General features: G+C 40.3%; 1 protein-coding gene across 5 annotated transcripts in view; it reads right to left on the bottom strand.

The window, feature by feature from the left end:
- The window catches only part of Spidr (scaffold protein involved in DNA repair), a 253,452-nt gene that overhangs the window by 23,006 nt on the left and 207,989 nt on the right, over nt 1-22,457 (bottom strand). For all 5 annotated transcript variants that reach the window (XM_027413428.2, XM_035444756.1, XM_027413430.2 and 2 more), the window contains one exon: nt 1,059-1,146. In XM_027413428.2, the coding sequence (XP_027269229.1) occupies nt 1,059-1,146 (88 nt within the window). The remainder of the gene's footprint in view (nt 1-1,058; nt 1,147-22,457) is intronic.

Below are 22,457 nucleotides of genomic sequence, written 5' to 3'. Positions count from 1 at the left end.
TTGTAGGACAGAACACCAGTACTTGGGGTGGAGGCAGAAGGACCCTGAAGGCTCACTGACCAAGCAACCCAACGGAAATGATAAGCTCCAGGTTTGAGATGCCTGATAGATGGATGCATGTAGATGGATGCATGTGCACACACACACACACACACACACACACACACACACACACACACACACACACACACGCACGCACGCACGCATGCACACACAGACACACACCATAGACAAGGGGGGTGTGGAGGGATGGAGAGAAAGGGATGTGTGTGTGGGGGAGAAGAGAGACAGAGAAGAGAGGAGAGGAGAGGAGAGGAGAGAGAGAGAGAGAGAGAGAGAGAGAGAGAGAGAGAGAGAGAGAGACAGACAGACAGAGAGAGACAGAGAGAGACAGAGACAGAGACAGACAGAGAGACAGAGAGACAGAGAGAGACAGAGAACACTGCAGACTAAAGCAGCTACCTGACGAACAAGCCCCAGGGACAGGAGAAGAAACTTCTTTATCCTTTTTGCTGCTTCAGAGTCACTACAATGAGCAGTGTGGTGAGGCAAGGGAAATTGCTGTGAATTCTACCTAGTTTCTGTTCTCACTGCTAACCGATTGTTGACTTTCTAAATAATTGCAAAGGACTGGAAAAGACATGGTATCTGCTTCAGGATGAGGCTAACTAAGACTCTGACTTGCAGCAGTGAGTGAGGATCACACCAGGACTTGTTTGCTGGTACACACCTGTAATTCTAACACTTACAAAGCTGAAGCAGAGGAATGCTGAGTTTAAGGTCAGTTTTGGCTCTAGAGCAGGGCCTATTTTGTACTTCTCACAAAAATCGAAATACAAACCAAAATGAATCAAGAATTTAGAAGAGCAGGGAAAAGAACAGTCAGAGTGTTGGAGCTAGAGAGGAGCTGCAGTCTGTCTGTGCTACATGGTATTCCCACATCACTCCAGAAAAAGGAACTAGCTGCAGTTCTTGTTGCCCAAGAAAAGACATGGCTATCTGCCTTCAGGAGTTCCTAACTCAGCTCCTGACAAGGAGCTCTCCAAGGCTGGGCTTACCTCTTCACTGGGCTGGCCACAGGAGGGTTCAGCTAGAGGCATCACTGGGGGCCACATGGTGTCAATTAAACTGAAGAGTCCTGGTGTCCTGGGACAAGAAGAGACATTATTGGAAGTATTCATCAAGAAACACTTGCCAATAATGTACCAGTCTGTGAGCTGTTCCTGTACTTAAAGAAGACAGTTCTTGCCGGGCGTTGGTGGCACACGCCTTTAATCCCCGAACTCGGGAGGCAGAGGCAGGCAGATCTCTGTGAGTTCAAGGCCAGCCTGGTCTCCAGAGCGAGTGCCAGGATAGGCTCCAAAAGTACACAAGGAAACCCTGTCTCGAAAAACAAACAAGCAAACAAACAAAAAAAAAAAACAAAAACAAAAACAAAAAAAAAGAAGAAGAGTTCTTTCCATTGCGATGAACCTTCACATGGCACGTCACCACCTAAATGAATATGCAGAACACACCTGAAGAACAGACAAGCGCACCTCGACCCCAGTGTGTAGAGCCTAAGGTAGGAAGGTTTGAAGTTTGAAGACATCTGATTACCAATAGCAAGAAAAAACAAAACCAACATGGAACACCAGAAACAGGACTAAAGAGAGGGCTCAGTGGTTAAGAGGACCAAGCTGTTCTACCAGAGGACCTGGGTTACTTTCCAGCACCCACATGGCAGCTCACAAATGTCTGTAACTCCAGTTCCAGAGGATTCAACACCCTCACACAGACATATACATGCAGGCAATACACCAATGCACATAAAATAAAAATAAATATTAAAAAAGAAAATAGTAAAAATAATAATAGCCTTAAAAATAAGGACATAGATACTTTGCTAAATGAAAAGCAAGAAAAAAATTTAAATGTTCTATGTACTTACTGGTGACCAAAAGAAATAAACTGTTTGGAGTGGTTAATTGAGAAGGGTTTGGAGGCAATATTTTATTTCCCTTTGGATTGTTTCAAATGTATGTATGTATATATACATGCATATGTGATTTGTTTTGTACAAATGATTTGTAGTTAAATGTATGCCATATATAATTGTAACTACTATGTGTGTGCATGAAGTCTATGTGGGTACATGTGCCACAGTGCATACATGGAGTTCAGAGAACAACATTTGCTGAGTTGGTTTTCTCTCTTCACACTCTTTGTGGCTTGAGGTCACAAGCTTGCATGCCAAGCACTTTGATCCACTGTGTCACTCAGCCGGCCATGGTTTGTGAATCCTGAAAAAAGGTTTAGGCTGGTGGCACAATCTTTTTAAGCACAGCATTTGAGAGGCAGAGGCAGGAAGAACTCTTCAAGGTTCCCAGCAGCCAGGGATACACAGTAAAACCTTGTATCACACATATCACGTGTGCGGGTATGAGCGTGTATATAGATGTATGCATGCACAGGCACCCACACAAGTGTGCACATGAAGTTAGATTACAACTTGCAGGAGTTAGTTTTCACTTTCTACTATGCAGGTCCCAGGAATTGAGCTTACTCAATGGCTCATTGTTTTATGTTTTGAGACAGTGTCTCATGTAGCTCAGGCTGGCCTCAAACTCCAAAGGTAGCTGAGGATGACTTTCAACTTCTTATCCTTCTATCACAACTTCCCAAATGCACTGTTACAGGCATGACCACCATATCCCATTTAGGCAGTGCTGTGGATGGAACCCAAAAGTTTTATGCATGCTGAACAAATATTGTATTAATTAAACTAAAAGCCCAACTGTATTTTTCAAAAACAGACATACAGATGCTTTTCAACTTAAGTACAATGGGGTTATGTTCTAATAAACTCATTGTAATTTGAAGATACTATGTCAATATATTGTGGGGTTAGAGAGATGGCTCAGGAGACAAGGGTCCCAGTGACAATATCGAGAGGCTCACAACTATCTGTAACTCCAGTTTCAAAGGATCTGTTGTAGTTGGAAAAAAGACTGGCCTCTATATGTTCATACTTTTGAATGCTTAGTCAACAGAGAGTGGCATTAATCTGGAGGAGTTGAGGGTGTGGCCTTGTTGGAAGAAGTGTGTCACTAGGGGAGGGATTTGTGGTTTCAAAAGCTCAAGCCAGGCCCGGTATCTCTCTCTTCTTGCTGCCTAAGGATCTGGATGTAGAACTCTCAGCTTCTTCTCCAGCATCATGGCTACCTGTGTGATGCCATGCTCCCCACCATGATGAAAATAGACTCATCCCTGAAACTGTGAGCCAGCCCAAAATAAGTGCTTTCTTTTATAAGTCTTGCCATGGCCATGGTGTCTCTTCACAGCAACAGAACATATTACACATGTATAAACATATGGAGGAACTCACACATACACATAAAATTAAAATCTTTTTAAAAAATGGAATCTTCCTAACTCTCCAAGCTTGACAACAGTGCTCAAAAGCAGAGCAGGCCAGTTGCTTCTCCTGTGACTGCAGAGCTGACTGGGAGCTGCAGTCTTTGGAAAAACAAAACATGACATATAAGCCAGGTTTGGTACTCACACCTGACTAAGGTTGGAGGATGTCTACCAATTTCAGGCCAACCTCAATCACACAACAAGATCCTGTCTCAGATCCTCTCCCCCATAAGTATTTGTAGAATGCACATCACTCTTGCATCATCATAATATCAAGAAATTATTAAATTGAACCACTGTAAATCAGGGACTGTCTGTGTGTTACTTGTAGGTTAAGAAAAGTTACCTAGTACAAAATATAGCCAAATAGTCTACAAATAATCTATGATTCCACTTATATGTTCCAATCTTAGATTTGTATTTCTAAGAAAGAACTCTGGACCTTTGACCCAGCTCCTTGTTAGCAGAGAAAGGGACCATATGGGCTCTCTCTGCTTCTACCTTTATTAACATTGTGAATCCTAGCACTTGGGATGTAATGGCAGGAGGTTCAGAAGCTCAATTTAATTCTTGTTTACATAGTAAATTCTAAGCCAGCCTTGGATACATGAGGGGCTAAGGTGGTTGAGAGATAGACAGGTGTGTGAGTGTGCACAAATGTGTGTGTGTGTGTGTGGCGGGGTATATGTGTGCCACAGCATTACTGTAGAAGTTAGAGGCCAACTTTTAGTCACCTGTCTGGGGGTGAGTAGATGCTTGCTCACGTCTTCCCAGGAGCAGTTTCACATAACAAAAGGCACAGAAAATATTTTCAATTAAATAATAATAAGAAAATGTCTGAAATCTAGGGAAAAGGAAGTGTCCTTCAGATATAAAAGGCAAACAGTATATTAAATAACAAGACCAATAAAGTATTGAGGTTTATTGGGGTACTAGCCCCCTAAGCCTTTCGGGATCCAGAAGGAACACTATAGCAAGTGCAGGATATAGCTAAAAGTACCTGAGGGTGAAAGGAACTAATAAGCTCACACATGTCTTCTTCTTATCATGTCTCTTTATTCTTCCAATAATCTTCTCATCCCACAAGGTTTCCAATATATATACCCACAAAGACACAATGAACAATTCTCTGGCAATAGCAAGAATACCAGGCACGCATTTCTCAGGGCCAAGGCTGACAAAGCAGGCACCTGTTATCTTATTTCATGTCTCAGAGGGGGCGTGGCTGTGAAACTCCCTGGCAAATGCTAGCAGGATCAATTAAGGAGGGTGCTTTAAATCAATATAGAATTCTTAGAAGAGAAAAAAGGGGTTTTCGTGTGCTAAACTCATATTCTTCTTCTTTTTTTCCCTTCAAGACAGGGTTTCTTAGTGTAACAGCCCTGGCTGTCCTGGAACTAGCTCTGTAGACCAGGCAGGCCTCAAACTCTGAGATCTGACTGCCTCTGCCTCCCAAATGCTGGGGTTAAAGGTGTGCACTACCACAGCCCAGTGGAAATATACTTTTTAATAGTTACTTTGAACATCAACAGTCTCAATTCTTCCACAAAGAGACTGATATAGAAAATAGGATCCACCTTTTACCTGCTTGTAAGAAATGCCTCATCATCAAAGATAGATAGATGCTATATTAGAATGAATGTTTGGGAAAAACATATTCAAGGCAAATGTTACAAACATGCTTTACAATTTTAATACCTGCCAAAACAGACTTCAAATAAAATCTAGTCAGAAGAGATCAGGAAGGTCCCTTTTTTTGATCGAGCACATCACAATTCTAGAGCTATAAGCACTGAGGATAGCTGAACCCAATTTCATAAAACAAATATTGTTAGATATAAAGTCAGAGATTAACCCCAGCTTCAATACGCCACTCTCATCATTAGACAGGCTACCCAGGCAAAAAAATAAACAAGCATTGGAATTAAATGATTTCAATGATCAAATAGATCTGGCAGTTAATACAGAGCACTCTACCCAAACACTATATATTTTTTTTCTTAATAGCCCCTGGATTTTCTTTAAAACATCAATACTTGGACAAAAACTAATTGTCAATATAGGAAAACTGAAATACTGTTTGTATTTGATCTGATGAGTACTGACTAATAGCTAGAAATCAACAGCAAGAGAAACTATATACAATGAATGGTAGAAGGTCAAAGCCCATTTTGGGTTTTCAAACCTACCAAAACCCCACCAATTCCTGAGCTTGAAAAACCTCCAATCCTTAGAAAACTCTGCCCCTCCCCCAAGAAACCCTATATAAGCCTGCATCCTGCTCAGTGTCCTGCTGCTTCTCATCTGAGCAGAGGAGCCACCCTCCTGCTTCTCCCAATAATCTCTTGTATGAGTTTGTTGTGTGGTGTGACTTTGCCTCCTGACTGCTGGGATACCTGTCCCTTCAGAGCTGTAACAAATGCATTGGGCAAACCATCCCCTTCAAAGCTGAAACACCTCTATTGGGGAAGCCTTTTCTCTTTCCCCTGTAATATTTACACAGTGCATAATTAGGGAGTTTAAACCACTCATCATTGAGTGATGAAGTGTATCTTTAAAGAAATCAAGAAAGTAAAAAAAAAAAAAAAGGTCCCAGACTTAAATGAAAATGAAATATATCAAAGCCTATGGAATACAATAGAGGGGAATTTATAGTTTCTAAGTGCCTGCATTAAAAAATCTGAAAGGTATCAAATAATTTAATGATGCATCTTAAGATGCTGGGAATACCCCCCCCTCAAAAAAAAAAACCCACAAAAACCAAAAGCAGTAGATGGGCATGAATAATTAAAATCAGGAAAGTACATATACATTTTTATTTCAAATTTCGGAAATAATGTGAAAGGAAAAATATGCTTACTATAAAATAGAGTCCTTTTCCTCACCCATAACATTTAGCAAGAAAAACATGTTTTACTCTAAAAGGTCACAGAAGCTTTGACATTACAAATCAGAAAAATGTAAGTTGCACTGTGAACACATTATTAAAGACCATTTTATTAAAGATCGTGTTGGGTTCCCTGGAGCTGGAATAACAGTCTGTTGTGAACTACTGATGTGGATGCTGGGAACTGAACTCTGTTCCTCCTCCAGAACAGGAAGTGCTTTTTATCTGAGCCATCTGTGAGCAGAAATTAATGAAACAGAAACAAAGATACAAACAATAATGCAAAGAATCAATAAAACAAAGGACTAGTTCTTGAAAAAGATAAGCAATTTTGACAAACATTAGCCAAATTAACCAAAAGAAAGAGAAAAAAACCCCAAAATTAATAAAATTAGAGATAATAAGGGAGACATTACAATGGATATCAAAGAAAGTCTGTTGTAAAACACCTTTGCTCCACTACACTGGAAAACATAAAAGGGACGGATATATTTCTGGATGAATGAGACTCATGAAAGGCAAACAACAATGAGAAAATAACTTACACAGACCTTTAAGAAGCAGTTATAAATTAAATCGGTAATAAATAAAAATTACCACAACTAAAATAAACAGATTCACTACAACCCTTTAAAAAACTGTCTTTGTTAAGGTTTCTAGATCTGTTGGTATTTCTCAAAGGCCACCCCCATAGTGTCACTTCCTCTAACAAGGCCACACCTTTCAAACCACCACAGGAACTAGCACCGATATTTTTTAATTAATTTGTACAAAAGCAAAGGAGGGCAGTTCAGTCCTTCTCCATGGGCTGAAGAGGAATGCCACAGTAGAGTGTGGCAAGGAACAAGATCAAAGGGGAGTACCAGAAACACACAAATAGAAGAGAAATAAATGGGGCCTCTGCTGCATGGGCATTTAAACAATGCTAAATCAGAATTTACAGAGCATTATTATGCTGTCCATTTTTATACAGGATCTTGAGATGCATCCCAGGCTAGCCTCAAACTCCTCTCTATCCCCCTGCCTCAGCCTCCCTAGCACTGGAACTACAGGTATGAGCCACCACACCTAGTCAGATTTTTAAACAAGTAGGCACTTCAGTCTCATAAAAACATGCTGTGGTTGATGCTTACTGGCCGATGATGAATGTCCTTCAGAAAGGAACCACCCAAAGCAGGGGCAGCCAAGATGCCAGAGGGCCACTGGAGGGTGCACACAAGCCTATCTCTTCTGTGTGTTGACCACTGGAGTCACTTCCTGGTTTGTCTGCTCTGTTATTTTGGGGTCAGACTTCCAATCTGAGTTTGTTCATCAGTTGTATCCTCTTAAGTGTTCTCTGCCCAGGACTCACACCTCTCCTCAAAGCTTTCACTGGAGCCAAGTTTCTCCACTTCTGGGAACTGGACTTCTTAGATAGCAAGGCCCCAAACAGGGAAGGGTTGCTGACAGACCAAGCAATTACTATTGCCTTAATTGCTAAGGAGGCACAATGTTCTTCCAGAAAACCCTTATCCAGGAATGCCCTCAGGACCTTTAAAATAGCCTCTTCAATCAGAAATACAAAAACGTCATGACTCTGTATGTAGTTAGGTGATGTCAACTGACTTGGCACAACCCCTCCCCAACCAAAGGGAGAAGGATCTGCTCTCTATAGACCCTGTTGCTTTGTTGGTTAATAAACACTATGCCTCCATGTCTGTCAGATCTCTTTCTTTCTCCCTGTTCCTCCCTAAAACCTAATACTAACTACTTGTAAATCTCAGAGCAATCTAAGCCTTTCTGTTGGGAGTAGACAGAGTAGAATTTGCTCTTGGAGATTTAAATTGCATTAGCAACAGAAGACAGAAAGATAACAAGAAGGGACATAGCCTAGTCTAGCGACCTAGTTCATTCTCAGACAGCTCCCATTTTTTTCAAACCTAGTGTATGTTTGGGTGCAAACTTTCCTTTAAAAATCTCATAGCATTGGCTAATTCCTCAGTGCCTATTTCTGTGCACTCCCAGTGAGCTTATCTAGGAAAGGGAGCATGTGGCTGAGAATGCTGGAGTATTTATACTAACATCTTTGTACTACTCTTCATTCTCTTATATATAAGTGGGGCCTTCTAGAGACTTTAAAATGTTAAACCACACAATAAAGAAACCAAGAGGGTTGATGAGAGCTCCGTGGGTAAGGTAGTTAATTGATCCCAAGAGTGAAGACCTGAATTCAATTCCAGTGTCTCATATTGTGGGTGGGGGGAGCCCACTCTCAAAAGCTGTCCTACTAGAGAAGTGTGGCATGGGTATGAATAAACGCACACAATAAGCAAAATGTAATGAAGGAATTTAAAGAGATCTGCAAAAACATGAAAATCTTCTCTCTTCATAAAAATGTTTGAGAGCCAGGCACAGCAGTGTATGCTTGTAATTGCAGGACTCAGGGGTCTCATAAAAGAAAACCTTTTTAAAGAACTATTTATTTTCTTCTGTGTATATGGGGGGGGGTCGAGAAGGGTTGGGGGATGTGCACAGAGGTCAGAGGACAATCTTTGGAGGTTGTTCTGTCTTTTTTGTGTTTCAGGGACTGAATTTAGGCCATCAGACTCAATGGCAAGTGCCTTTATTCATTGATCCATCATGACAACTTGGATCTTGAGTTGAGATCAGCTAGGGCTACCAGATAATGCCGTGACTGAAACACCCTCCCCCCAACAAACAACAATAAGCCCCAAGCAACAAAAATAAAAGCAAACAATAAAAACAACTCAAAATGAACTATATACTTTTAATTCCTAATATGGTAAATATTCATCAATATAAGCTAAATACAAAAAGCAACTCTTTGGGGGATAAAGAGATTTTCCAGCTGCTAACAGCAATCACTGCTCTTGCAGAGCATCAGGGATTGGCTCACAGCACCCACAAGTCAATTCTCAGCCTTCTGTTATATAGTTACAGGGCATCTGACACTGTCTGACCTCTGAGGGCACAGTGATTGCATGTATACATACATAGAGAGAGAGAGAGAGAGAGAGAGAGAGAGAGAGAGAGAGAGAGAGAGAGAGAGAGAGAAGAGCAAAGAGAATGTAGACCTATTAAGGAAAAGGAGAAAGATTAAGGAAAGGAGAAAGTGTGGAAGTGGTTCTAAGAGAAAAATAACCTTCTCCCTATTTTCTGAGTGGCCCTGGCAGGCCTAGAGTGTAAAATAGGCGCCCTGGGCTGCAGAGGGAATTTGAGGCAAGTCTGGGCTCTATGATGAACAAGATGCTGACTTAAAAAAAACCAAAACAACAACAACAACAAAAGTCCACAGAAGCAAAAAATGAGGTAGGGGTGTCAAGATTTGGGTGAAATAGGGAGTGACTGCCAATAAGCAAGACTTTCCCTTTTTAGAAGTTGTTTATTAGAACATACTATTATATATAATACTCAGTTTTTTACAATGTCATTTTCAAATATGTATGCTTTTGATCATTGTCACTCCAATTACCCTCTCATATCCTCCTGATGATCCCCTTTCTCTTCCTTAGTCCCCCTTCTACTGTCATGTTCTGTTTGGGGTGGAGTTTCCAGTGACTACACAAGTAAAGAAAATGTCTCTCCCCAGCCCCCCTCTCTCTCTGTGGAATTATTCTGGAATTAAAGCAGTGGTGATGATTGCCCAACTTGGTGAATAAGACAACCAGGGGTTATACATTTTAAAATGGTAAATTGTATCTAGATCAAGCTGGTATTTTAAAAAGTATCAGGGGATAAAGTATGTCAGTAGGATAGCCTTTATCTAGCAGGTAAAAGGCCCTGTGTTCTGACCAAACAAAACAAAAATCGTTAATTTAAGACGAGTTTTCCAGAAAGGATACCTTGAACCTGCAACTTAAACACTTCCACCACTAGGTCTCCTTCAGCTCTGCTTCATGATTTTATCGAAAACACTCTCTCTTTAAATAGGACTCTGGTTTTATGCATATGTTTTGCTTGCATGTATGTATGTGCATATGTACATGACTGAGGAAGTCAGAGGTTGGGTCCCCTAGAACTGGAGCTTCCATGGGGGTACTAAGAATGGAACCTGGGTCCTCTGTGAGAGCAGCAAATACTATTTAGTGCTGAGTCCTTTCTCTCTATCTCTCTTCTCTCTCCCATGTTTCTGAGACGGGGTCTCACTGAACACTCTAGTCTGACCTGTCCAGGAGCTTGGAATCCTCCTGCTTCAGCCTGACCAAGTACTGGAAGTATAGGCTTAAGCCAAACATTATCTATGCTGCCTTTCCTATCAGTCCCCACCCATACTATACTCAAAGCTGCTAGGAAACTTAGGGCTGGGAAGCTGGGAATTCTGTCATAAAGTTATAGTGCTTCTACCTTCACGGAAAACCTGACACAGGACCCATGGGCTCTGAGAGTGGAGGAAAAGCAAAACAGAGGCATTAGGAAAGAGTTAAGCAACTCTGTTTGGAATGGGCACTCTTCCTTTTCCTAAATCAAGACGGGTATGCAGTGGGATATTAGCACCCCTCCACATGTTCACCACACGTACTGTTGGACTACATGTTCTGCTAAGCAGCCCTGTTACAGGGGTAAGCCCCTCCGAGGACAGACACTTCACATGTATGGGAGCCATAATATAAAACTGGCACTGTGAGAATAACACAGTTATTTTACTTTGGGTTTTCATGAATACTTACACCAAAGGGTGTCTAGCTTTCTGAGCAAGCTATCTTGATGGATGAGGAATTTCATGTTTATACCCTCTACTATAATAAACCTACTGTAATTCATGTCTAGAATACCACAAAGTAGTATTTCAGTATCAACATGAGATGATGATGGCAGCAAGAACAATTAATGTGGACCTTTGCTGAGAATGGACCAGGCACAGTCCTGTAACTATCAGGGTGGAAGAGTCTTCTCTAGGGCACTGGATCAGGCTTCTGGTTCCAGAGCATCCTAGGAACACCTTCAAGAGTAGAACTGCAGAATGTTTCCCAGGGGCAGTTCGCTGAATTTCAGGAAGATGCTCTGCAACCTAAAATTAACTGAAGAAAAAGAAGATGAAGAGGAACAGGGAGGAGAGTAAAACAGGTGTGAGACCAGGTGTGCTGGCACACACCTGAATCCATATTAGGGAGGCTGAGGTTGTAGGGTAACAATTTTGGCTATTTAGTGAGAATGATGGAACTCTGTAAAGACCAAACTTTTTTCTTTGAGTGTTTCTGTTTTATCTGATCCCCCTCCGGCAATATGTTGCTTTTCTGAAACTGCATACAAGTCTCCTTTTCTCATGTTCCATGTACTTAGTATTTTGTTAAAAGTATCTCTTAAAATTACCCAGCTTCCTGAATGATGGGATTACAGGAATATGCAACCACACTTGACTCAAAATTTTGTTCCATGTATAAAATAATGAAGAGGAAAATAATATTGAGCATTTACTAAATGACTGCACACATACATAATTCTTTTTCTTTTTTGTGTTAGGGATGGAACCCAGGGTGTTTCTTTGCACAAATGATCTTCCACTGAGCTGTATGTCTAGACCTACATACAACAGTATTCATCCTCTGCTCCATCTGCTCCTGGTGCCCAGGCTGAAGCTGTGATTTCTGATGAAGACTCTTAAAGCTTATCTATCTCCTTCCTTCAGGTAGATGAAAAGAGTAACTTACTTAAGCTTATTTAAGGTCATAAGTGTGGCCTAGACTTCCCCACCCATCTCAAGCTCAAAGAATTCCACTGCAGTCAAGCTGTGCTTCAGGCTTCAATAAGATCTCCAAAGAGCAGGATAAAGAATGGATGAGTTGGAGGATGAGGAAGAATACTGTGAAATGCTGCCTTCTGAATATAACATGGCAATCCTACTCAGTTATGGCTGCCTGCACAAGACTTGTACAAGATCAAGCCAGCCAGAATTCTGGCATAGATGTGGGAGGTACTTCTAGGCACCTTACTCAGGAGCAGCTGGAGGGAGACCATTATTTTTAAGGGTGTTCCCATTGGAAGGTTTCCCCATGCTCCAGTGGACAGTTCTAAACTTTAGTGTATCCTGGCAGCATTAACTAGACATTGTGCTTGATCAAGAAACAAAAGGACAGTACTGGAAGCTGCTGAGTAGGGAGAGACAGAAACTCAATAGTGAAGTTAGAAGTCCTGAAGGAATTCTGATTTCCAAGTATGTTTTCGTATGTCTCCTACTCACACAACCTCATGAATGAATTAGCACTGTGTATGTTATATCACACAATGCAGGTACTGAGTTTCAAATGTGTTTGCCCTCTTTCATCTTGTCTAGATTCTTAATGCCATAGCGGAGCAAATTAAAATCAATGTACATTGTGGATAACAGACCCACCCAAGATGCGTTCTCTACAAATGTGCTTGTGGTCAATCATCTTCAATATGCATATTTTAATTAAAAAACTATCAATTAAAAAAAGAAACAAAAGAACATGGAGTTAATGGGGTGGCACACAGGGGAAGACACATAGGGAGAGTGGGGGTGGATACAATCATATGTCTTATATACATGTATGAAATTCTCAAGAATAGCCGGGTGTTGGTGGCGCACGCCTTTAATCCCAGCACTCGGGAGGCAGAGACAGGTGGATCTCTGTGAGTTCAAGGCCAGCCTGGTTTACAGAGCCAGTGCCAAGATAGGCTCCAAAGCTACACAGAGAAACCCCGTCTCAAAAAACAAAAAACAAAAAACAAAAAACAAAAACAAAAAAGAAAGAAAAGAAAGAAAAGAAAGAAAAGGAATTCTCAAGAATAAAGAAAATTGCAGTTAAAATAGAAGCAGAATTTTCTTGGAGTGATTTGAAAGCAGCTTTCACTCCAGCTTTCCACGTTCTAGTTGTATAATACAGCATAAAAGCTGTTATTGTTTTGGAGATAGGGTCTCTTGTAGCTGAGGTTGGCCTTGAATTCACTGATCCTCTTGCCTCCACATCATGTGTTGGGACCATGTTCAGCATTGAAGAGTCCCCTGCCCCCCCACACACACACCAGAAAATCCTGTGTTGAGTTAGGGTCAAACCTACAATTTCTCAAATGCTAGGAAGTATTTCCTACTGAATCTCTAACTCTAAGAAAGGTATTTATATGTGGGCTGGGTGTCATGGCACACACCTGTAATCTCAGCATTCAAGAGGCTAAGGCAGGAGAACGGCAAATTAGAAGCATACACATATACTAAATAAATAAATGAAAAATTTTAATGAATAAAACATATATAAAGACTCCCAAAGAAAAATAAGCAAGACTTGAACAATACTTCACCAAAGAAAAAGTGCATTTAACTAACTAATTAATCAGTTAATTAGCTTAGTGTACAAGTACATATATACATGTGTATGTATGCAGGCAGGTGCTTGTGTGCATCAGTGCGCGCACACATGTGGGAGCTGGAGGACAGCCTCCAGGGCTGAATCTCAGGTGCTGTCTACCTGTTCTTTAGAGACAGGTTTGCTCACAGACCTGGAGATCACCAAGAAGTGCAGGCTGGTTGGTCAGTGAGCTCCAGGTATCTGCCTGTCTACATCTTCCCAGTGCTGGGATCACAAGCTCTTATTACTATGCCTACTGCTTTAAAGTATCCCGGGGAATCAAAATAAAAAGATTCTGGGCCTTTGTAAAAATCAGGAACCATAACTTAAGCTACAATGTGATTCCAAGAAATATTAATCTAAATATACCATACAGTGGAAAGAAAAAGCAGGGGCACAGCATAAGCCTAACAGGCACAGCCACTGGATTCCTACTGTGAAGACTGGCATCCTCCACAGAAGGAGAGGACCTCTCCTCACTGTAACGTGCACACCTCTGCCTATGGTACAGCTTCGGGAAATGTGGGAGCAAGAAGATATGACAATAGTGAAAGGTTTTTGAATGGTTAACAACTGAAACTGTATTCAAACTCAAATGCAGGATGAATCTGAGGTGTCCCTGGAGGTGCTGACCTGTGCTGCACCACTCAGCTTCAGGAAGCCTTGATTCTCAACACTGCACGTGCGCTCTGCGTGCTCTGCATGTGCTGCACCACTACACGGCACTAATAAACCCTGCCTGGAACACCTAGATTCAGATACGTTACAAATGTAGTATTTTACCGTACATATAAAGATCTCTGAATTCATAGACACACTGTATGTTAGTTAACTGTAAAAAACAAAGATTTTAATATCATCGTATTATTATCACTCTTCATCACTTAACTTTCAAATTAGCTCATCTTTGTATTTTGTTGTTAGAATGTTAGATTTTTAAAAACTGCTGCTGAGTTGCTGACCTGAGATTGTAAAAATTTACTACACAAATTTTAGGGTTAGAACAAAATAGTTACTGATTTCTAAAATAGTCCCAAATATACTTCTGCCATTTTGTAGTTCCTACAGCATTCTCCTGCATTGGCAACTACAAAAAATAAAAAAATCAAATTACCAATCATATGCAGTCAACATCTAATGCTTTATCTAAAAATAAGCAAGCACATCCATTTCATTAGCATGCCAATTTAGCTTGTTCTTGAATGATGTTTACATCAATGCCAAGATTTTCTTTCTTATGTTAATTATTTTAATAGCAGCAAACAGAGGCAATAGCTACCTTATTTGTAGAAAAAAAGTAAAAAATAAGTTTGAGGCATTTCAATAATGTGTGGTTCCTGACAGTCCACTGCATTTTGGCAGATCTATGGGAAGAAATGAGTGATTCTGCTTTTATTTTCTTGAATAGTTTAATACAATATTCTTTCCTAAAAGACTCAAATTTTCAGGCTATGCATGGTGTACAGGACTTTATCTTTTTTAAAAAATATTTATTTATTTTATGCATATGAGTACTTTGCCTGCATTCTATCTCTGCACCACATGGGTGCCTGGCGTCCCCAGAAGTCAGGAGGCACTGGACTCCCTGGAACTGGAATTACAAAGGTTGTGAGCCATCACATAGGTGTTGGGAACCTAAGTAAACTACCAATCAACACACACACTGTCTGAACCCAAAGCATCTGATTTGATTATTTCTTGTGCAGCTGATAATCCTGGCTGCCAGCTTATTGCTATTGAACAATGGAAAATTCCAGAATCTAAGTGTCAACATTACTGATAAGAATTAACTATGTTTTTGTTTTGAGGGTCAGTAATCCTAACTATGAAACAAATTAGAAGCTTATGTAAATAATTTCCCTGAGAACTGTAATTATCAGCTATCGTACCAAATATACAGGCTTTGAAATTTCACTTGAGGCCCAGTTTGTGATTATAGAGCCATATTACTTAATCTCGGTGAGGTTTTTTTTTTTTTTTTTTAAATAAAAGGAGAATACCATCAGGCCAGAGGGGGAACAATTTAGCATGTGAACATTTGCCCTGACTTTCCTAAAATAACCTCAATGGCAAAGTTAGTAACTGCCACTTTCAGGCTGGATGTAGACTAGTGATAGGGCACATGCTCAGTCAGCATGCTAGAAGCCTTAGGTGTGATCCTCAGGGTGTTCCCTTCCTCCAAAGGGACACCGTCCTTAACATTTCACAAAACAGTTCACTTCATATGCCAAAACATACTTGAGAAAGGTGTTTCTATCCTTCCACTATGTGAGACACTATGAAATTCTTCATTTACTTGGTGCCTCAAGCAGTCAAATCATACTGAGAGAAATGGAATGGTGGTTCCCAGGAGATGCTAAGGGGAGTGGGAGGGTAGAGAATTATTTAATAGACAGAGTGTCAGTTTTATACCATGAAAATAGTTCTGGAGATTAACACCAGTGAACTATAACACACAGTAATGCTCAGACAATAAACTTTATTCTTTCATTTTAGCCACCAAAAGATTGCTTAGGTAAATAATAGCTGCTCATTTCAATATATGTCATATTCATATTTGTCATATATAAATCTCTGTAAGTTTGTTTTTAAAGGCAGGGGTCACTTTAGCCCAGGATGACCTGGAACTCATCCTATAGCTCAGGCTAGCATCAAATTCACAGTGGTCTTCTTCCTACCTCATTACTGGCTATGAGCCAGTAACCTAGTTTATAAGTATTTATTTAATTACTGCAATAACTACTGAATAAGATATTTGAATACTGAACAAAATTTGAATAAAAAAATGAATTAAAAATCATTGTAACATTAAAAAGAGAATTGTTTTATTTTTATTCACAGGTGTGTGTGTGTGTGTGTGTGTGTGTGTGTGTGTGTGTGTGTGTGTACGCCCGTGAGTGCATGTATATACACATTTCAGGGTGACTACAGAAGCCATAAGAGTGTGAAATCCATGGAGTTGGAATTACAGGTAGTCAGGTAGTTGTGAGCAGCTTGATATAGATGCTGGAACTGAACTCAGATCCTGACGAAACATCTAGTGCTCCTAACTGCTGAAACATGTCTCCATCCCTAACATATCTTTAAAATAAGAATAACAAGTAGCACTTAAAACTATTAATAAAGTCAATGGTGCATGCTTATAATCCTAGTCTCAGTAGCTTAAAGTTGGAGAGTCAGGAATTCAATGTCATCCTCTCTTACACAGTAAGTCACATCTGAATTACATGAAACCCTGTCTGAAAATACCAAACATCCAATCAAACCAACCAACCAACCAACCAACTAATCAACCAACCAACCAATCAACCAACCAACCAACCAACCAACTAACCAAGAAGACAGATAACCTTCTCATATTGATGTAAATATTCCTAACATTAGGGCCTAAGGCTTTACTTAACTGACTTTATAGCCCTAAGATGCATTAAATAAGGTGTATTGAGGAAATGAGTGAATTACTTTTGTTCTTCTAACATTTTGTTATTACCATGTGCATGAAAACATGCCCGTGTACAAACATGTCCATGTTATATTGTGTATAAAGACGTCATGACTACTTTCCACCTTTACGTTGATTCAGGCATTGGCCCTGAATTACGTTTTTAGAAAATCCTCTTACATTTCTTTTAGTCTGTATCTCTTAATTTTACTTCTGTGTGGCCACAGAAACTACTATTACCAGTGTAAAAAGATTTTTCTTTCTGACTCACCAAGATGAATAACATATTTATTTTCCCTTCAGCATTTTTATTACTTTCACTTATTTACTGTGTGTTGGTGTGTGTGCTACACTACTTGTCTGGAGGTCTGAGAACAACATTTGGGAGCCAGTTCTTGTATTTCACCTTTTTTTTTTTTTTTTTTTTTTTTTTTTTTTTTTTCTGGTTTTTCGAGACAGGGTTTCTCTGTGTAGCTTTGGAGCCTATTCTGGCACTCGCTCTGGAGACCAGGCTGACCTCGAACTCACAGAGAGCCGCCTGCCTCTACCTCCCGAGTGCTGGGATTATAGGTGTGTGCCACCAACGCCTGGCCATTTTTAGTTTTTTAATGAAATCTCAGAGACTGAGTAGCTAGGATCCACCTAGTTGCTTGAACCACCAGTGGCTCCAGTACTTTGCTATTCTGTTTCCTCTTCAAAAGGATGCAATTCATTGTTAAAGACAGAATCAGATGCTTCCTCTGTCACTCTTAGAAGTGAGGCAAAGCTCTATATAATTAAGTAAATGCTCTTAAAGAGGTCTACATAAAACAGTATCTCTAAGTCAATACTTCATTTTAAATCAAAAGATTAGTGGCCTTTGTTTTAACAAGTTGGAAGTAATAAGTACAAATAAAAGAATGGGTAGGATTTAATTTTGTTTTGAGGCAGAGTTTTACGGTGTAGCTCTGGCTGGCTTGAAGCTCACTATGTAAATGAGGCTGGCCTCAAATTTGTGGTGATCACCCTTCCTCTGTCTTCCTGATGCTGGGTTTATGGGGCCACCATGCCTGGCCCAAATGTTTGGAGGACTGTGAACAGAAACAAGTCCTCCATTCCTCTGCTAAGTAACATTATTTGCTACCTGTCACTTCTGCAGTTTACATATTTCAGATATTCCCCTTTCCTCAGCATTTTCCTACAATTTAAAATTAAAGAATATAATAATAATACAAAGATCAAGCTTATACACAGAATATGGCATCAAAGTAATGTGAGTAGTCCAACTGTTTGGCTTGCTAAACTGATGTACAGGTCACCCAGGAGAGTCACAGGCTAAGCTTTGGAGAAGGTTCCTTGACCAAGAGCAGCAAGCATTATGCAAAGGAAGAAAAGGCAGGGCTGCAGCCAACGAGGATGGCTTTGAACACTGTACAATTTTCTAAACTTAAATGGAGGCTTCCTAACTCATCTTACTCTGAGCAGTCAATATAGATATTTAAATAAATGAAAGGAAGGAAGGAAGGATGGAAGGAAGGAAGGAAGGAAGGAAGAAAGAAAGGAAGGAAGAAAGAGAAAGAAAGTCAGAGAAAACCCCAAAACTATGCTGGTTGTCTTTCTGCAAACCTTTGGACTGAGGCCACGGGGGCTCCTTATGCAAGTGTGGCAGTGTGTCTGTCTGCTAGGATGGGTCCGCAAAATGAGCGATGACTGGCATTCTGTCACTAAAACTGTGGACAGATGAAATCTGTTGGCGAAGGCCTGAAGGCCAGCATGTCTTAGCTTAGCTGTACAACTGCCTTCCAACTGCGTTTTCTATATGTTACAGTCAGACATGTAATGATGTTGACCTAAATTTTTGGAAGTAATCATTCTGTTAAGGGTTAGGAGAGTTCCTAACAGACACAACCAGGGTACAAAAAGACAACTACCTTGTTTTCTGGGCTATGGGTGGATGACCGACAGTAGATGATGTCACTAATAGGCAATTATAACATTCAGCATTCCAGAAGTATTTAGTAATTTGTTTTGAAGAAACACAGCTTCCAAAAGAACAAAAAGATACTCCAAATATTTATTTGGATGGCTGCATGCCGAAGGAAAGTGAAATGCATAAAATAAAGAAATTAATCCTAATTCCAAGAAGCATCAAATATTTTGCCAGCAAGTTAAACATGGAAAAGGATCCAAACATTTTTTGGTAAGATGGGCTGGAGATAGAGAGCAGTCATGTGTGAGGCCTTGGGAAGTTTACTGGCAGATGAATTGTCTGGATTACTGGGGCACTTCCTACAGGAAGCCTACTTCCTTTGGAAATGCTATAGACAGCAATGAGTCTCACATGTATACCATGATGCTGGAAGAACATTAATTCTATAGAGCCACAGATTCCTGGTCCCAGGCCTGGCTATTGTCTATCTACATCAAAATTTCCACATTGTGTTTCCACAATCTCTAGCCTAAACAGCTCTCTGGGCCATTCACGGGCCATCAAGTGCAAAGACTGAGCCATGTCTTACCACAGCAGCCTTTCTGTAGTGAGTCTAACTCAGTTTCTAGGATCTTCTGAGTTGGAAAGTGTTAGAAGGAATACTCTAATAAGGACTGCATCAAGGGTCAGCTTTAGTAAGGATGGGTTTATATGCCTAATCAAGCTTTTCTTATGTCTATATGCTTTCCAAACACCTGGACAAATTTTCACTTTCCCCCTAAAATCATATAACATAATTCCATTATAATATAGAAATATAAAAATGGAAATATTTGTCATTAAGACACATGTATACAACAGTGAATGTGCTCCAAGTTTATCTTACAGCATATTTTTTATGGAGAACACTTCTTCCAGGTACATAACTCTCAGGCAGAGCTATCATTCATCTGAAAGGTGTCATAGAAAGGGCTGACAGGACAGAGACTAGGCTAGTCAGGAGAAACGCTTGTGAATGTCCATAACTTAGAATGGCCACACTAAATGGTCATTATGCAAAGCAGAGAAGATGCTATCAAGAAAGGATTCAGAACGTTACAGACTTGTAATGGGCTTACCAATGATACCAGAAGCTCAGATATTACTATAATTAAATACCAATATGAAGGAGTAACATTTGTCTTGAAAAAAGCTAACAATGAGTTTGAGAACCCCAAATTTATTGTTTATGGTATTTAATTTTATCCTAGGATACTTTTTAATTTTCTTCTTCCTAATGCTCATTGTTGAAATAGTACCACAAAGCTTACAGAGGTAACCAGCTGTTCTAGATAGTTTTATGTCAATTTGACACAGGCTGAAGTCATCTGAGAGGAGGGAACCTCAATTAAGAAAACACTTTGGCTCAGTGGTACTTGCAGGGGACTGAGATTCAATTCTCAGCACCTACATGGAAGCTCACAAGCTGTCTGTACTTCCAGTACCAGGGGATCTGATGCTTGCTTCTGACCTCTTGGGCATATGGTGCATACTAGTCCATGCCGGCAAAAATACTCATACCCATCAAATAATAAAATACAGCTAAGAAAAAAAAAGATTTTCATAAAATAGGTCTGTAGGCAAGCCTGTAGGGCATTTGTTTAATTAGTGATGGATAGGCAAGTACCAGCCCATTGTGGGTGGTGACATCGCTGCACTGGTGGTCCTGGGTTCTATGAGAACCCCTTACGTGGCCTCTGCATCAGTCCCTGGCTCCCTAATCCTGTCATGCTTGAATTCTTGCCCTCACTGCTTTGGATGATGAACTGTTTTACAGACCCATGAGTGAAATTAACCCTTTCCTCCCCACCGTGCTCTTGGACATGGCATTTCATCACAGTAATAGTAACCTCAACTAAGACAACAACCGTATTCTGATTGGATTTGAGGCTTATCTCATACAAGCAATCCATGCCCGGAGAACCTTGCCAAGGATCCTACTGCTTTCATTTGCTAAGCAGACATCAAACTGCCTTGTAAATACGTATGTCCATCCCACAGATAACTGCCAACCTGGGTAAGAGAAGCCTCTTTCTGCAGCCACAAAGAACTGGTCAGTGCTGAGAACACGTGCTGTTGAGTGCTCACTAACACTCCCGGGGGATGAGACAGAAAGAATCTAAGAGTGGGGGATGGGGAGCAGTACTGGGAAATGCTGTCTCCTGGACAGGGTGTGGCTGGGACTCTTCAGAACTTACAGCAGCTATGGTTACCTGCATAGGTCTGAACAAGACCAGGTCAATAAGGTCAGTGAACATTCCAGAGGGCAGAACTAATCAGAATCCATGGTTGCTTAAAGAGAGGTGGGAAGGGGGAGCTAGCAGGGTAGGAAAGCGGAGTGTGGAGTTATCTGAGGGCAGTGGGAATGGGGGGGGTCGGGGTGGATGTGGGTGGGGGAATCTGGGGGTGAATGTGACCAAGATACACTGTATACATTTGTGAGCTTGTCAAAGAATAAATTAAAAAGATACTGGTGAAGCAAGAACCATGGTTTGACCAGGTCTATGCCCAGCTACATCTCAATACCCAAAACTTTTCAGGGTGAGATGCCACAACATTTGGCACAGAACAAGTTTGCTTATGATAGCACTAAGAATTTTTGGTTTTTTAGAGATGAAGGATTTCATGTAGCTTAGGCTGGCCTCAAACTAACCATGTAACAGATGATGGCCTTGAACTTCTGATCTTCCTGTCTCCACCTCACAAGTGCTAGGGAAAGCATTAACATTTGACAGTTTAAACAGGTTTGCTTATTTCAACATCAGGAAGCAGAGGCAGTGTGGATCTCTGTGAATTTTAGGCCAGCCTGGTCTACATACATAGAATTCTAGGTCAGCCAGGGCTACAGAGTGAGTGAGATCCTGTCTCAAAGGCAAAAAAGCTTCGTTCAAATCTTATAAAATGTCTTTTCATTAAGTTAGGCTTTCATTTCCATGCCCTATTTATTAAACAGAGATTCATTTTTTACAGTCATAGTTTAGAAGAACTGCAGAAAACAAATCTTCAATTATAAGATCAGGAAGTAACACACACATACAACATTTAAAAGTCCTTGTTTTTTTTCTGTTTCCCTTTATTATGACTTAAAGGGTCTGACTGCATTATCTAGTTCCAGATGCTGAATGTCCTGGTTGGTCAGCTGCTAAGGTGGGAGAAGCTTAGTGACCGCAGGCTTTCCCTCTGCACTAGGTCTCTACTTACACAAGGCTTAAAAACTCAAACTCAACAGTGATTTCCACAAATTTGCTATTTTAACTTTAAAGAGTATTCATGATTATCACCAAAATGTATTAATTTCTAAAAGGAAGGGGACTTATATAAATGTCAACAATTTTTTAAACTAGAGACACTTCACTTAGCATACAAGTATCTAGAAGACATATTGTTCTTATCCATTTTCTCTTAATTTCAATAGAATACTAATCAGTAAGGGTGTTTAATTATTGTGATTGTCACTTTTGTTTCTCTAGGGATACT

This window comes from Cricetulus griseus, chromosome 4, assembly GCF_003668045.3.
Source record: "Cricetulus griseus strain 17A/GY chromosome 4, alternate assembly CriGri-PICRH-1.0, whole genome shotgun sequence".
NCBI classification, from domain to species: Eukaryota; Metazoa; Chordata; class Mammalia; order Rodentia; family Cricetidae; genus Cricetulus; species Cricetulus griseus.
This window is presented reverse-complemented; position numbering and strand designations above follow the sequence as displayed.